This window comes from Onychostruthus taczanowskii, unplaced genomic scaffold, assembly GCF_017590055.1.
Source record: "Onychostruthus taczanowskii isolate IOZ18803 unplaced genomic scaffold, ASM1759005v1 scaffold15, whole genome shotgun sequence".
Lineage (NCBI taxonomy): Eukaryota > Metazoa > Chordata > Aves > Passeriformes > Passeridae > Onychostruthus > Onychostruthus taczanowskii.
This window is the reverse complement of record NW_024498685.1, coordinates 637,683-655,249: the sequence shown is the minus strand read 5'-3', so window position 1 is coordinate 655,249 and position 17,567 is coordinate 637,683. Positions and strand designations below refer to the sequence as shown.

Sequence of the window (17,567 nt, the reverse complement as noted above, 5' to 3'; positions counted from 1 at the left end):
AAATGCCCTGTACAGGTTTTTTCCCCTAATAGTGTGTTCATGATTTTTTTAAATTTTATTTTATTTTTTCCTTCTTCTTCCTTTTTTTTTTTTTTAAAGTCTCCTTCCTTCCTGATCACATCCTGAAAAGATGGTATACTTACCTCAGGTTTGCTGGACAAGAAATGGTTCCCATTTTCACAATACCTCACACAGTGACAGTTTGGTTGCCCTGGGGCCCACCCCGGAGAGGTTGCAAGCAGCCGAAGCGGGGCACTGGCTCCTTTTTGGTCTCTGGTATCCTTTTCATAGTGGAAAAAATACATTGACTCTCCACTGGTGAGCAGGTCTTCCCAAAGCTGCTGCTGGGCACAGCCTTGGCCTCACCTTCCGCCTCAACGTCCTGCAAGCACGCAGAATTCTGCAGCAGTGTCTCTGTCGTGGAGGAAAAAAATAGCTGATATTGTTGAAGCAAGACTGCAGAGCCACACGCAGATCAGATCATTCCTTGGCAGCCCTGCTCCATGGCTTTATGGGGAGCTGTGCCAGAAGGTCCTTATGGTGGGGCGACCTCTCTGACCACTGGCACCATGTTGGCGTGATTTGCTCTGTACCATAGGCCAGGCATAGGCAGGACCTGTATTTAGGGTGCCTGCCCCTGCTCTTCATCCAGCCTCCTTCACACCCCAGTCCTGTTGGCATAATATCACAAAAGTTCCATATTGTTGCTATCACAAAAGTTTCATACCTTCTTGGTGAGGTTTCATGGGCAGCTCTTCAGAGCACTGACTCTTTCTTCTTCACAGTAGCCAACTGTCTCCAATTCCTCACAAAGTAGCCAACCTACTCTTTTATAACACTCTTCTTCTCACTGGTGACAGCTGTGGCCTGTTAAAGTCAGGCCTGCTCCTAATCTTTGATAATTGGCCCAGCTGCAACTCCTTAGGGGTGAGATTACTTTCTGCACTATCTTTTTTTACCTTATATTCTATCCCCTCACAATTCCCCCTTTTTTCTTTTAATTACAGAGTTGCAGCATTTCTAGAAAGACATGTTCAAGTAAATTAACATTATGAGACATTCATATATTTCATTTAGAACTAATAGTTATACAAATGCTCAAACAACATTACAGTACAAATATATGTATTTCTACATGTTGGTTCAGTTTTGCAGCTTTTCTCTGTTTACAAAGTACTTCAAAATCTTTTATACTCATACTTAACAAACATTAATAGCTGCAATTGATATATTTCACTAATCAATAAACACACTGTACTGAATAATAGAACTATTCTTTTTCCAGTTCTTACAATTACTTTAGTAAATTCTCCCATCCTTCTTTCAGTTTTGTTGCTTTTCCTCATGCAGTTCTCTCTCATTTCCCTTTTGCGATGGTTCTCAGCTTCTTTTACTTGATATAGGAAACCCATTTTTTCCTCAAGCCACTTTTTCCTATCAGTTTGATACTTCACCTCATTTTTCCTTCAGTTAGTATTTAAGTCCTTTTCCCAAGTCCACGGGGCCATATAGTTTGGTATTTAAGTCCTTTTTCCCAAAACTACAGGGTCATACAGTTTAGTATTTTCCCAAATCCACGGGGTCATATAGTTTAGTATTTAAGTCCTTTTTCCCAAATCACAGGGTCACAAATTGCCATAATATCACAAAAGTTCCATATTGTTGTCTCTTTATCACAAAAGCTTCATACCTTCTTGGTGTGGTTTCATGGGCAGCTCTTCAGAGCACTGACTCTTTCTTCTTCACAGCAGCCAGCTGACTCCAATTCCTCACAAAGTAGCCAACCTACTCTTTTATAACACTCTTCTTCTCATTGGTCACAGCTGTGGCCTGTTAAAGTCAGGCCTGCTCCTAATCTTTGATGATTGGCCCAGCTGCAACTCCTAAGGGGTGATATCTGCACTATCTTTATTTTCTTACATTCTATCCTCCCTCACAGTCCCACAGCAGCCACGGGATCACAGGGATGATCCCTGCAGAGGATTAGTGGTGATCCCTGCCGTGGAATATAGGGCTGATCCCAGTGTCACCCCTCTGCAGAACTGAAGGGACAGGGCCTCCATGGTCGGCTGCTCTACAACAGGGTGGAGGTGAGCTGTGCTGGAAGGGGCAGCACTATTCAGCATTTCCAGTCTCCGCGGGGTCCTGGTGGGTCTGTGTGTGTCCCCACCAGGGTGAGGAGTGTCCTTGGCTGCAGTGACATGCTCAACAAGTGCCAACCCTCTGGTGACAGCATACTGTATGTTTGAAGGCTGCAAACCCTACAATTTGAGTGCTTTCACAGTAACTTTCCGAATAAAATGACTGCCATGTACTTTTAACAGACGTTAAAGGAAGTGTGTTGTTACTGCAAATGAGGTGTGAGATTTTCTCTGCCTGAATTGAAGAAATCGTAAACCTCCCAATTGATTGATTAAAAAAGAATAGAAAATGTGTTGCTGATTCTGCCTTCCCAAGTGCCAAGGGATTGGTACAGTTGCTAAAAGCATTTCTCCCTCAGCTTCCTGTTGATGGTACTTCAATGGTCTTCTCCTCCTTCCTGTTACTGTAGTGTAGGAGCACCTCAGAATGTATTTATTTGTATTTCCAACGTGCTTGTGAAAGAGAAAAATACCAATTAATCCCATGTTCAATTAATTCAATGTCTATGATCTATGCTTGAGTAATTGGACAGGTCTTAATTACTCAGCAGACTACCTGGCCACTGGATTTTTTCCACTATGTTTATTACCATGTTCTCATGTACCTCAGAAATCACTCTTAGTTGCACAGTTTCTGTTCTCAAACTTTTTTGGGTTTTTTCAGGTTTTTTGGTTTTTTTGGTTTGGTTGTTTTTTTTTTTTTTTTTTTTTTCTTTGTGTTTTTTTTTTTGTTTGTTTTTTTTTTGGGTTTTGGGTTTTTTTTTGTTTTTTGGTTTTTTTTTGTTTTTGTTTTGTTTTGGTTTTTTTGTGTGTGTTTTTTGTTTTTGGTTTTTTTTGGGTTTTTTGCTTTATTGAGTGTGATGCCATATCAAGTCAACGTTATTCTCTCACAAATGTGCTCTTTAAGAGGTGTGGATGTTTATGTGGTCAGGGGATGCTAGAAAGTGGTAGTAGACATCAGTGTAAACAAAAGTATTTAGAAAGTACATGAGGTTGTTTTTGATGGATAAGACTCTGATACGGTGTAGTTATGATTGCCTTTTAAAAGGTCTTTGTTCAGTATTGTCATTTTTATTAATAACCTATTGTTTTGACTAGTTTAAAGATGGTTCTAAGAAAAGTGTTTTGGCAGGATTAGGTATGCTGTATGGACAATAAACTCACCTTGACCTAAATTTACTTGCCTTGCTTTTTATTCCTTTAGTGAATTCAGTTGTATCGCTCACTCCATGGTGGTGTTTCCTTAGTGGGATGTGATTCTAAAACCTCTGATCTGGATAAATGGTGCTAGCAGGCTGCAGTCACAGAATGAGCCTGCCTCTAAAATGTAGCTGCCTTCCCACTGGATAGGCAAATTCTGGCACGTAATCCCCTGAGATTCAAGGAGAACAAAGTCCTAAAAATTGGTAAATTGCAGGATCAAAATATTTTGTGGGAATCAAATTGAGCTGGTGAAAAGCCACATGGAGTGCACATTTTTGCAATGAATTGAAATATGATTTAAATCTTCACTCAATTGCTTGTTGCACTGGAATGCTACTGAAAAAATCAGATTGTTTTTCTTTCTATAAACCTGGGGAAACTGTGAGTAAAAGGGGTGGGATTTGTGGTGAGGCCAGTGGGAAGAAATTAGTCCATTGTCCCATCCTCAGTCTGTGGCCAGGAGGGCAGGATGCTCAAACTCTCCCCTTGTGGATGCCTGCTGTGAAGTGACCAAGCTCGTGTGGGATGTGTTTGGCCTGACCTCTCCTCCACTGCCATCCAGTAGTAGTTTTCTCCTGAATTTCCAGCCCTTTTTCACCCTGGGGAGAGCAAAGAGACCCTGAAGAATGAAGAAAAGGCATTTTGGCAGAGATACTGGGGAAACATGATCATAAAGTGAATTATACTGCCAAACCCAAAGATATATGAAAGGAAAAGACCCCAAATGACAAACTTCAAGATAAAATTAACAGGGAGAAGGAAAAAAAAAACTCAAAAGGAAAAAACAAGTGTTGCAAAAATGAAGAAACACACAAGCAAAAATAAACAGAAACAAATAGAAAAAATAATGGATGGAAATATGAATTAATTACGAATTATGGAATGAATATTAATTAATTAAAATGAATAGGAAATAGGGATTAAATCAGAAGGATGGGGGTCAGGAGATAGAGATCTTTCTAGCCATAATCACACAGTCTTGGGACCTGTGGTTTTAGGGAAAGTCTGAAGACTTCCCTGCCAAATGTCTTGTGAGCCTCACATCTCCGAGCTTATCTGCACCAAGAAGTAGAGATTCTTAAAACTATCACAAGTCCAGAGTTTTCTCTGACCACCATTGAACAACATGACCAGCAATTTCTGGTATTTACTAGGCTCATCTTGGAGCCTGTGAAGGACTGGAGCTGTGCAGTGACTGGGCCCTGAACAGATTTGTCCAGAGAGGGTATGGAGCCTTCCTTCTGGGGATATTCCAGAGCTGTCTGGAGACAATCCTGCACTCTGGGATGACCCTGCTGGAGCAGGGAGACTGTACCAGATACCCCACTGTGGTCCCTTCCAACCCGACCCATCCTGTGTTTCTGTGATTGTGGTTCTATTTAAAAGGGTTCTCAAAGGTGATTTGCATTCCAGCTGGGCTGCTGATGTTCCTGCTGATGCACCCAGAGACAACACTGAAACTTCTGGGACTCTCAGTGAGGACTTGCCAGGGAGAACATCAGGTCAGTGGTCTGCTGGGCTCCAGGGGCACTGTGAAGAAGGTACTTCAGCAGTACCTCAGCAGCAGTGACATTCAGTCAAGACCTGTTAGGATTACAAATTAAGATAAGTAAAGCTGAGGTATTTACACTGAGGTAAGAAAAAACACTGAGTTTTGCTGCACCCTGCTAGAGAGAGAGAGAAAGGAGCTGATGCGAAGAAGAAAACAAGTAAAAGGGAAAATGTCTGTGTCCTTAAATGCCTCTCATTCTGTGGAAATGATGTGGTGCTAGCTTGGTCTTGACATTGAGTTTTCTCTAAAATAGACTGGGTAGTTATTTGAGCTCTTCCAAAATGCAAAATGCAGAAACTGCAAGAAGAATTAGGCCAGAGCAGTAGAGAGGGAAAGGTCAGCAGACTGGCTGTGTTCGGCTCCTCAGATTACTCAGGAACCCTTCTTAGAGCAAAAGCTCTGGTTCATCTGACAGAGGACTTGCAAGCATCCCTGAAGAGCAGTAGATTGAACTTTTCAGCAGGAGTGCCCAAACCGCGGGTGTGTGTCTCCTCGGCGTGCAGCAGCGCCCGGGCGAAGGATGGGATCTGTAATCCCGGGATGGGCGAGAGCTGTGAAATAGGAAGGGGCCGCGGCGGGCGCTGCAGAGCGCGGAGGAAGCCGCCGAGGGGAGCCCGCGCACCGCCCTCAGGGCCCCGGGACAATCCCGGGCATCCCGCGCTGGGAAAGGAACATCCCCGGGGCTCCCGCTGCTCACCTGAGCGCCCGCCTCCGCCACACGGCCCGCAGCCACAGCTCCAGCAGAAGGGAAGTTGTTCGGCCTAGGGGCGGCCCGTGCTCCCTGCTCGCGGCCCGTATACCGCACTGAGAACCAGCTTAAAAACATTCCCGAAGTCACTCTGCCACGAATGAAATTCTAAGATCTGTGTTCTCCAGCAGACCCAATTTGAGGCCTGTCCACAGCACAATCTCTGTGTAGGATTTGCCAGGGTTATGCCTCTCTTCAGGCCAGCACATCCTTCAGAGGAGCATTATGCAGGCAGAGAAGTGCAATGGCACAGAAAGGAAGAAATTCAGCAAAGGTTTCTGTTGGCTGTATTTGTAAGCGCAACGAGCAAGATCAGATCCCAAATGACAATTGAAAAAGGAAACCTAATCTAGCAGCTAAGCCATGAGGCTCTAAGTCAGAAGGTACAGGCTTTCCAAGCTGTTTTCTTGCAAAGCCAAAGTGGATTGTGTGTCACCCAAAGTGGGTGACTTCAGACAAAGTCTGTCTCAAACTTTGCCTGAAGGGCTGTCACTTTTGCAAAAGGACCTGTATGAAAGCATGCACTTAGAAGAGATGTTAACAGTGTAGGCTCATGTTTGAGACTTGATCCTCTAAACCACACGTGAGACACAGCTGGAGTTTTATCACCGCAGCAAAACACAGTTGTTTTTAATGGTGATACAATAGAAATAGGTCAGAGCTGATTCAGTTGGCACTGGCTCATTTACAGGCGAGACTGTCACTGGTGTCACCCCTTGAAATTGTCAGTTCCAAAATCTGTGGAGGAGAGGCACTGCAGAAATTTGAGGCTAACACCATGCTGAGGAAGGAAGATAAAAAGGAAATTAAAAAGACACAACTCTTGCATTAAATATTTACTTTTTGCATCTGCTTTAAACAGCTATTGAAACAAATTATGTTTCAGTCTTCATTTAGAATGTATTTGTTGTTAAAGCACAAACCACTTTCAAACTGAGGTCAGACCTCCGGGCAACCCAGAAGAATTTCTTGGATTTTTAGATAGCATTTATTCGATCTGGTTGAGAAATCCTGAAGGAAATACAATCAGCTGACCAACTAATATTTTGGTTAATCACACTGTAAGCCATAAAACTTCAGCTTTCTGAGAGGAAAAGGATGAGTTCCAACGACTTCTTGTGTTACTTTGTCCATTTTACCATCAGGAATTTCTAAGCTGCCCAGAGAAGCTGTGGCTGCCCTTGGATCTCTGGAAGTGTCCAAGGCCAGGTTAGATGGGGCTTGGAGCAACCTGGGACAGTGGAAGATGCCGCTGCTCATTGCAGGGGGTTGTAACAGGATGATCTTTAAGGTCCCTTCCAAGCCAGGCCATTCTGTGATTCTATGGGTTCTTCAGGACAAGACCAGTGTGGTCTCAGCTGGATGTGGGTGCTGACATCTCACACTGCTCTGCCTTGGAAACTGCTACTTTAAACTATTCCTTGGAACCAGCTGCAGGTTACTCCAGGGTGTAATTTGGCTGCCCAGGCTTCTAACTGACTTGTGAGTAATGTCTTTTATTCATCTATATATAAATATCAATGTATTGATATTACTCTGAGCAAAGTGCTGCTGCTAGTCAGTGTTAACTGAGCTGATGTAACCAGAGTGAACATCACCAAGCATTCTGTGTTCTGCAAAGGGGTAACTTGCTCTGTCCCCTGGTCCCAGTGTGGAGAAACACAGTGCAGGGAGCTCGGGGTGCAGCTGCAGTGGAGCTGCAGGCTGACTCTGGAGCAGCCCAGCTGAGACAAGAGGCTGGGAATTGCCAGCCCTTCAGCCAGCACGGCGCCCTGTGGCACCGGACAGGGGATGGACACTCAGAGAAGCATTCTGTGTTCTGCAAAGGGGTAACTTGCTCTGTCCCCTGGTCCCAGTGTGGAGAAACACAGTGCAGGGAGCTCGGGGTGCAGCTGCAGTGGAGCTGCAGGCTGACTCTGGAGCAGCCCAGCTGAGACAAGAGGCTGGGAATTGCCAGCCCTTCAGCCAGCACGGCGCCCTGTGGCACCGGACAGGGGATGGACACTCCTCTGAGTGTCCTACACGGCAGGCGATGAAAACCCAGACTTTCCTACCCTTAATCTGTGAGGGTGTAAAACCACAGGGGTTCCCTGGTGCTGCATCCTTCCTGAAAGGCCACCAGCTCGGGCTGCTGTTTTGCCATTTAGTAATTGCACCGCGACTGAAGTATGTTACAGAACTGGACATCTGAGACTCTGGTAAGGGAAACCTGGAACTGAGCCAGTAAGGAAACCCGGTCCGACTGTGAGTGCGGGGGACGCAGCTGGAAGGGGCTTCAGTCCCAGCTTAGGCGCGGCGAGTGTCACTCAAAGCGGCTTCGGCATGCTTAGACCAGGACGCTTCCTTAACACCAGCGTCATGAGACGCTGCGGAAACCAAAGTTCAAAGGCGAAAGTCTCCTGACTGCAATTGCAGAGTGAGAATGCGGAACCATTTAGAGCGCAGCAGCCCCGGTGTAAACCTCGCACTGCCACGCCCACCACTGAGTCCTGGCCGCAGGCGCCACATCCACGAGGCGCAGAAATGCCAGCAGGGCCGGTGACTCCACGGCTGCCCTGAATGCCGATTAACCCTTTAGGAGACGAATTTCTTCCCGATGTCCAACCCGAGCCGCCCGTGAGGCCGTTCCCTCTCGTCGTGTCGCTTGTGGCGTGGGAGCAGGGCCAGCTGTCTCCTACCCTCACGGAGCCACAAACGCTTCCCGAGTCCTCCTTTACAGCCGGGAGCCGCCTCCGGTGACGTCAGAGCGGGACGCGGGGCGGGGCCATGACATCACGGCGCGGCGCGCGGCGCCGCAGTGCGGGCAGTGGGACGTGCGCTCAACCTGGGCACATCTGGGCACATCTGTACTCACCTGCGCGCACGTTTGGGCACGCGTCTGCGTTCACCTGCGCTCACCTGAGCTGCCGTGTGCCATGGTTCGGTTCGGGCTGACGGTCGTGCGGCAGTGAGTACCGGCCGCGCATCCCCGGCGGTGGCCGTGCCCCGGCGGCTGCGTGCCCTCCTCGGTCACGGGCAGCGGGAGGGGGAAGCTGAGCAAAAGCTCTCAGGCGGGGCAAGGGTACTGTGAACCTTTTTCCCGTGAGGCGTTAAAGTGGTTGTGACTCGGGTGAAATTCCTAAGGTGACTTTTTTTCTCCCACTCTGTTGACAGAGGTTTGTAGCTGACTGAACCTAGTAACTCCAGCTTTCCGCAGCTGTCAGGAGAAAACTCTTTAATTTCTAGGGAGGCTGAACTTTTTTTCTCCTTTACTATAAGCCCCGGGGGCAGCGGGGTGGGGTGGGGGGATTCTGCCCCTCTGCCTCGTTCTGCTGAGACCCCCCTGTAGGGCTGCATCCAGCCCTGGGCCCAGCACAGGATGGACAGGGAGCTGCTGGAGCCAGGCCAGAGCAGGGACACCAAGGGATCAGAGGGATGGAGCAGCTCTGCTGGGAGGAAAGGCTGAGGGAAGTGTGAATGTTCAGCCTGGAGAAGAGAAGGCTTTGGGGTGATCTCAAAGATGGAGAGAGACATATAACAAGGGGCCTGGAGTCACAGAACAAGGAGGAATGACTTCACACTGACAGGGTAGGCTTAGATTGGCTATCAGGTACAAGAAGTTCTCTGTGAGGGTGCTGAGGCCCTGGCACAGGTTGCCCAGAGAAGCTGTGGCTGCCCCATCCCTGGAAGTGTTTAAGGCCAGGCTGGACGGGGCTCTGCGGAAGCTGGGATAGTGGCAGGTGTCCCTGCCCATGGCAGGGGGTTGGCACTGGGTGATCTTTAAGTCTTTTCCAACCCATTCCATGAGTCTATGATTTTTTCTGCTCTGACTTCCTAGGCTCTATTTTTTCCAGGTATGCAGCTCTGCTGCTACCCTTGATAATCTCTGGAGCTGCTTCCCTGTGAAGTTCAGAGAACCAGCTGCAACACATGCTTGTCAAAAGAAGGCTCCAGAGTCTTCCTGCAGCTTTGTTCTCTCCAGCATGGAGGTGTAGTTGTTACAGATAAATTGTGCTGCATTTGTGATAAATTTAAGAAATCACTTCTCTTACTTTTATTCCAGATGGCTTTGTCTCATTAAAAGCTGGCAGCGTGATTGGAATTGATTTGAAAATATTTTTTTTTATTGTTATAAAATGTTTGTGTACATTGTTTTGAAAAGGGTTTATGCTGCATTGTGTCTCCTTTTTTTTACATTCAGGTGCTGCTGTCTCTTGTTGGTATTTAATACAACAATGTTTTTGAAAATCTACTTAAACTATGACAAGTTAATTTTTTGTTGTTGTTTACAATCTCTTTCAGTGGAGAAACAAGGTACAACAAAGACAAGATACTGCAAGGTTAGTAAGAGTTATTCTGTTAGCTGGTTAGAGGTGGAAAATCATGGTGAAATCCTGTCACCAACTGCTCAGATGTCATTAAGCAATAATACTGTAAGCCTTTAGAGACTTTATGTGTAAGCCAGGACATGGTTTTCATAATGTTACAGAAGATTTTAAGTCTCCCTCCACAGAATATCAACAGATGCTGATGAACATTGTGTTTTAACAGGAAGAGTTCCTTTTTCTACACAGGGAAAAAATATGTTGCATGTAATCAAATAAAATGGTAGCAGCACCTGTTACTAAGGACTCCATCTCACTGTGTTAAATCCCAGTAACAGGAAGTTTGGCAAAAGGGCTTCTGGGAAAAGGAGCTGCAGAAGAATGGGTAAAGATCCTGATGTGAAGGGGGCTGTTGCATCAAGAAGGGAATCTGTTACTTGCAGTAAAAACCTGCAGGAGGGCAAGGGAGAATGAAAAATAAAGGTTGTTTAAGTGCTTGAATTGTTCAATCCCAGCTCTTTCTGGGAAGGTTGTCTTGATTCGACGCCTTTAAAACTAGATTTCACTCTTGTGGCTGCTGGCTTGTACACCCAGAACTGAACACACTGAGCTGCCTGGATGTCTGCTGTTGGGAAATCACAGCTGGGGTTGTACTCTGAATAAATGAGCTTCCTACAGTACTTCATGTTGTGAAGGAGAATTGTGCTTCCATATTTTCCTCCCTCTGGCATTGCCATTTACAGTTCTTGCAACATGGATTTGTGCTCATAATAAAATGAGAAAAGAAAATTCCCCTGCTTTACTTGCTTAAAAATGTTGATGATGTCTTTTGATTTCCTAGCTCCTTGGGTCAAATGATATGTAGAGGACTCCTCTCCAGTGTAGAGAGAACATATCTTCTGTTTTTGAGCAAGCCTTTTATGAATTGAGAAGTGTAAGCCTTTACCAACACACTGGGGTCAGGCATCTCACATGTCTGAATTACAGACGAGGTGCTCAGAACTCAGGTTCTGAACTTCTGGTGTCCTGTCTTTTGCTGTTGGATTGTGCATTTTCTGTGTGAAAGTAGTTTATTTTCTTTGTTCTGAATCTGATGGGAATTTCACTCTCTCTGCTCTGGCTCCTTGCAGAGCTAGAAAGGGTGAAAGGTGTGGATGTAGCAATCTGTTACATACTTGTCTCCCCACCACAGTTCTGGGTTCTCCTGCAGACTGAGCTGTGACAGGAGCACACCTGTTCAACTCAGGCTGGATTTCCAAAGTGCTGCTTCTCTCAACACTGTCCTAGAACTCTGTGACCAGTTATTCTCACAGACTTCCTGGCTGGAAACAATTTTTGGGAGGTTTGCTGCTTTGCAGCTGGGTTTGCTCCAGCTTGCATGAGCATTACTGTCAGTGTGTGAGGTGGAGAGGAAGAGACCACAACAGATTGTGTTTGCATCTCATTCTCTCAGCAGTATTGTAATCTTTCTTATTTACATTTAACAAATCTGTTTATGAAGTTTCAGCTGTGAGATACCTCTTGCAGGGACTAATGACCCTTCTAAAAATGGTCACATTTATTAAATGTAGGTCTCGGTTTTATGTTTAAATTTGTCAAACGTATAGATTAATGTAATTATCATTGATAATTATCCTTCTGTCTTCCTAGGCTTTACTCATTTTTAACATTAAATATGTGTGGCTGAGTTCAGGGAATACCAGAAGAGTAGTGACTTTTCCTAAGGACTGGCTTTGCTAAAGAAGAAAGATTTTCTTATGACTGGGCAGTTTCTTAATTGCTGACATGCCTGGTCAGCTGCTAAATGGTCTAAAATTTGCATGTTTTAATGTTGTAGGGTTTTTATTTTGTAGGTCAAGGAGTGGATGAGCCACTCTCTGCAACTGGTTTCAGGCAAGCAGATGCTGCTGGTTTATTTCTCAGTAATGTGAAGTTTACCCACGTCTTTTCAAGTGACCTCCTTCGAGCAAAGCAGGTAAGTGCTTCTTGAGGCAACAGCTGGCTCCCACATCTGGCATTTTTTTGCTGTTGGTGATGCAAAAATAATGCAGTGACAGAGCCAAAAGCTGCCCCTGGATCCCTGGAAGTCTCCAAGGCCAGATTGGATGGGGCTCTGAGCAACCTGGGATAGTAGGTGTTCCTGCCTGTGGCAGGGGTTGGAACTGTGTGATCTCTAAGATCCCCTCCAACCCAAACCAGTCCATGGTTCCATGATTTGCTGTTATTTTACGTGGGCATTGTTCTTGCTGAAGGAGTAATGGGGACTTTGAGGTCCCCATCATCACAGACAGAAATGAATTTTCTCCAAAGAAGCAAACCAGATTGGCTGTGACACTGTTGTGCTGTCCCAGGCACTGTGGCTGTGTGCTGTGTTCTTTTGAAGAATGCAGACCAATGCAGGCAAGATCTAGTTTTGCTGTGAAATCAGTACAAGGATCATTAAATGGGCAGAGATGTTGGATTTTGTCAGGCATCTCACACCTCTTGCTTTGATGCAGTAAATACATGATTCAGATTAAATAAAGAGGAAAAGTTACTACATGGGATTATATGTAACCTTGTGTGCAGAATTATGAAATACTCAAAATTAGTCAACCAAAACTTTTAAAGTTAGAGGTTGGCTGTTCTAGGAAGATCATGTCTCTTGTGGAGGCCCTATCTTTAATTCTCTCTTCTCTGACTGATTCTGTATTCATGTAGGGGGTTGAAACTCATAAGCAATTCTTGTTTGCTTGCTTTTTGCTGTGTTGTCCTGCTATGAGGCTGTGTTGTAAACCAGATCAACCAAATGTAGTATAAATCTCCTTTTTTTCCCCTCAAAACATACACCATCAACACTGCTCCTCAGTTTTGCAGCACAGTTCCAGAAACTGCTCTAGCAGCACAACTTAAGCAGAAAACAAAAGAGACAAGGAGGGAAGAGTGCAATAGCTGGATATTTTAAATATGCAGAATAGCTGCCTGAGTCACTTCCTTTATGTGTGTGAATGGCAGTGATGATATTTTAAAACATTAAGAGTGCTTTCTAACTTTCATAAAGCTGTCTGTGCTGTGTGCCTGCTTTATGGGAATTGATTTGGGATGTTTTTTCTTATACTACAGACAGCCTTTACCATGAAGAGCACTTTCAGAATTGCACTCTCCTAATGGGAAAGATCGGAATTTTTCCTTTGCATACAGGAAAGGAAAAATTCAGGTCTTTGTTTTGCCATGTGTTTGACAAGCTGTCCAGATGTTGGGAAAGCTTTCCCAAAGATGTGTAAAGCTGAAGTTTCCATGTGGTCCATGTGTAGCTTTCTTGGCAGCTGCAGTTCTATGAAGGGCCTGTTACTACACTGTCACTTCACAGCTCAAGTGACAGTGTAGTAACATGAGAGGAATGTACAAGTTCTGTTGCAAAAGAGGAAATTCCTGCATATAATCATACAAATAACTGTGCTATGCATATACACAAGGAAGTGGATTCAACCCTGTCTTTATTTCTGCCTTGCTCTTTAACAGAAGGGTAAAGTTCCAAGAACAAATTTGTCCTAAGCAATACGTTAAATGTGCCAGTATTACAACAAGGCTGCTTATTTTTGCCAGAATCCAAGGAGCATTTTCAAAATGAGTTCTTTAAATGTCAGATTGATTGGGTGTGGATGTTTGCACAGCCCAAACTGTCTGCGAAGCCAGTGCAGCCTTCGCACTTGGGTGCATGTAAGAACCAGGAGCTGCTGTCCTCTGGTTCCCAAGAAGGACAAGGAGAGAACCCAGTGGAGGCCACAGAGATGATGAGGAGTCTGGAGTGTCTCTCTTATGAGGGGAGCCTGAGGGAGCTGGGCCTGGTTAGTCTGGAGGAGATTGAGAGGGGATCTCATTAATGCATAGAGATATCTCCAAGGGGTGTCAGAGGATGGTGCTAGGATCTTTCCATTTGTGCCCAGTGACAGGATGAGGAGCAATGGACACAAACCAGAACACAAAAAGTTCCACCTTCCAACATGAGGAAGAATTTCTGTACATTGAAGGTGGCAGAGCCCTGAAAAACCTGCCCAGGGGGGGCCTGGAGTTTCCCTCTCTGGAGACATTCCAAACCCACCTGGATATTCTCCTGTGTCACCTGCTCCAGGTGATCCTGCCTGGACAGGATGATCTCCAGAGGTCCCTTCCAGCCCTAAGGATTGGTTGTGGCAGCCAGACAGTGTCAGATGTTTTTTCAGTTGGATTAACTTAGCAGTTCCGGGGAACACAGCTGTGAGTCTGGTCCATGTGCTACATGTAAAGAATGTGTGGACATGATTGCTCTGTGTTCTATTCAAGAGGAGATGTGGCTCTTATCCCAGTAAATCCTGCTGGCCACCTCTCATGGGTGCTGTTTTCTTCAGCTGTTCTGGACTTAGAATTGGGAAGGAACTGCCAGAAGAGTGCTGCTTTTGTATTTTTATGGCCTGGCCTGGACTGTCTATCCAATTCTGCCAGACTGATAGCTGAAAAACTTTCTGCTTTGTTGATTTGGGTTGTTAGATGCTGCTGGGGGGATTCACCTTGGCTCTGGGGGTGTAAGGTGGTGTGTCTATGTTGTGTCCAGTTGATGTGACTGTATATTCACTTTTTAGACTGCTGCTGCCATTCTAGGGAAAAACAGGTTTTGCAAAGATTTGGAAATCAAGTACGATGCAAGACTGCGAGAGAGAGTAAGTGCCAAAATAATTTGTTATCAAATATTGAACAATTTGAAAATGTAGCTTCCTGCTGATGGGTATCTTGGCTTATAGAATGGTAGGTTTAGCAGTGGAGAGCACTATTTGATGTGGTTTTAATCACTGGAAACTGAATAATTCAAATGAGGGACAATAAATTGTTTGCAGAAGGGTGAAGCAGAGCCAAAATAAATGAATGAATGTTGTAACTGTGATGCTTTAATGATTTAAATAAGGTAAGGTTTAGTGTTTAAGGAGAAGCATGTGATTGTAGCATTTCCGTTTGAATCTTTTTTCTCTTGGAAATTCCAGTTCTTCACTTGAAATCAGCATTATTTACTTTTAATTGCAATGGTACTTGTGTGGTTTTGTTTCCTTTTTTATGTCTATTTCAAAAATTCTGAATTGAAGATGCATCCATTCTCTGTTGTGAAGACTTCACAGGTCATTAGAGAAAATAACTGGTTTCTTACATGTGAAAAATAATTCCCTGTAGCATTTTTGTAAGCAAAAGGAAAATGGAATTTATCCTCATGTGAAGGGCTTCCTACAGAAGCATTTGCAGTGTGACCTCAGTTACAAAGACACTTGAATTTTGTATACTGGGGATGAGTGTCAGTGGAAGAAAAAAATCTCCACACAAAGATCAGACTGAGGGTCATATTTTGAATATAGATGTTTTAAATGAGATGCTGCTCTTAGTGTATTTGTCTACTCAGCATATATATCTATACATATATATATATATATGTATGTATATATCTGCTGTTTAAAAGGGTACCTATAAAGATATTTCCTCACTCAAAACTGGGATAAAATGTAAAAGGTAGCTATGCCTTGGGAATACAAGAAAACAAAGCTGGAGCTTCACAAAGTGAAGAGCTGTTTGCAGCCTCTGGAAGGGGTGCAGGAGACCTGACTCATCCTGCCAAACCCCGTTTTTGCTTTACAGAAATATGGTGTTGCAGAAGGAAGGCCTTTGGCTGACCTCAAGGCTATGGCAAAGGATGCTGGAGAGCAATGTCCTTCATTCACACCTTCTGGAGGAGAAACACTGGATGAAGTATGGTATTTATTTTTTTATTTATTTATGCTCTGCTTTCTAGGTTTTTTTAGCAGTGCAGTTGCAGCTATTGGGGGCTTCCCATTGAGACCTCAGTCCAACCAGAGATATTCTCTAAGCTAAAAAATACTTCTTGGGCTGATAACTGTGGCTGCCAAGTGGGGAACTCTTTATAACTAAAATACTGATTTTGAGACTGGCTCCTCGTGAAGCTCTGGCTTACACAAGGATAATAGCAATTGTTGTCTGGAAGGCAGAGGAGTTTTCACAGCAGTCAGTAACTTATATTGACTTCTGAGCCTTGTCTGTGAGAAATCTTTGGCTTTTACCTGAAGTAGTTTTGTGTCAGATTTCTGAAAGGCCAAATCTGTGCTTGCTTCACAACGATGTCTTCATTCTTCACAACGTTCCCTTCTGGCCTGTCCCTGCAGGTGAGAGAGCGTGTGAGGGATTTTTTTGAATTCCTCTGCCAGCTGGCTGTTGAGTTGGGGCAGAAGGAGCATGGCAAGCCTGGTGCCCTTGGCAGGAGCTCAGGAACATCTGGAGAACAGTTTGCTTTCCCTTGGATAAGCCACTGCAGTGAGGCGGAGCCGAGCTCTGCAGGCAGCGGATCTTCCACGGTATTAGATGCCAATATTTTGGTGGTGAGTCATGGAGCCTACATGAGGAACTGGATTGCCTATATGGTTTCAGATCTCAACTGTACCTTACCAGCAAATTTAACCAAGTCCCAACTGTCTTCTGTCAGTCCCAATACTGGAGTTAGTAATTTCATTATAAAACTTGAAAACGGGAATTTGTTAAAGCCCAATATCATGTGTGTCTGTCTTAACCAAGACTCTCACTTAGTGGATGTGGGAGCTGAATGTGTAGCTTCAAAAATGTTTTAAGACTCTCTGTGGGGGGAAAGTGGAATTAGATCACAATTTTGCTAAGCTTGGGAAAAGTATCTGTAGTATACTGGGATTGACTGGAATTGCTGACACTAAACTGCAAAAAGGGAGACATGCAACTGCTTGCCATCTTAAAAACCACAATTTGCATGGTCCTAGTGCCCAGTGTAAGTTGGCCTTAGTAAAATGAAACAAATATTCTCTGTTCTCAGAAACATAGTACTTGCAGTCACTTGCATATCTGCTCCTACAGCACATATTTCAAACAACTCCTTTGCATTACTCCATAATTATTTTGGTTACCTCCAAGTGAAAGGGTTGGGGAGAGGAGAGGAGTGGTACCTCAAAGCTGAGCTATACTGTATTCTTGTTTTATTACAAAATGCTATATTGTAATATGAAACGTACATGTTGTCTTAAAATAAATTTTTGAATGCAATAGTAGAACCTAGGAAGGAGCATTGCCCAGTGGGACAGGTTTGGTGCAGAGCCAAGGGATGTGACTCTGACACTGAATATCTGTGAGACTCTGGGCAAGTCTCCTTTCAGTTTGTAATGTGGGAATAAACCTACCTCGCCAGAAGTATTTCCTAAGAAATTGTTCAGGTTGTCAAGATCTCTGTCGAAACACAGAGTATTTATTTTTAGCTGTGAGCAGGATGAGGAACCTTGTGTGCACATAGTAATGGTCTCTTTTCTGGAAAAGGGACTTTCTCTCTGGGGTGAGTTGTACCTGACTGGAATCCTTCTGTCAACTGCAGTCATGCACTTGATTCTATGAATATTTTTGCCTAGAATGAGGCAAGTTTGATTGTTTGGTGACTGTTGGTGTTAATACTGCATTCTTTCCCCACTGGGGTGTTTGTGGTGTTACAGTGTGAGCTTATCTGATTTGTGTTATTTATAAGATTCACGTATTTTTCCTTCATTTGCATATTTTAGACCTGTTTAAAAAAATAAATTAAAGGCTCCTGAATAGAA

General features: G+C 44.4%; 1 protein-coding gene across 1 annotated transcript; it reads left to right on the top strand.

The window, feature by feature from the left end:
* Positions 1-8,392: 8,392 nt before the first annotated feature.
* On the top strand, positions 8,393-17,567 carry TIGAR (TP53 induced glycolysis regulatory phosphatase). The gene is made up of 6 exons (XM_041398729.1): positions 8,393-8,591; positions 9,926-9,963; positions 11,802-11,923; positions 14,547-14,624; positions 15,583-15,693; positions 16,125-17,567. Exons 1-6 carry the CDS (start codon positions 8,560-8,562, stop codon positions 16,581-16,583), a joined length of 840 nt encoding a protein of 279 aa, XP_041254663.1. The 5' UTR covers positions 8,393-8,559; the 3' UTR covers positions 16,584-17,567.

What these genes read in the sequence shown, in the direction of transcription:
- TIGAR (XM_041398729.1), top strand. Translation starts at nt 8,560, where the DNA reads ATGGTTCGGTTCGGGCTGACGGTCGTGCGGCA. An exon ending in GGGCTGACGGTCGTGCGGCA is followed by an intron (nt 8,592 to 9,925) that starts GTGAGTACCGGC and finishes AATCTCTTTCAG; the next exon opens with TGGAGAAACAAGGTACAACA. An exon ending in ATGCAAGACTGCGAGAGAGA is followed by an intron (nt 14,625 to 15,582) that starts GTAAGTGCCAAA and finishes TTTGCTTTACAG; the next exon opens with AAATATGGTGTTGCAGAAGG.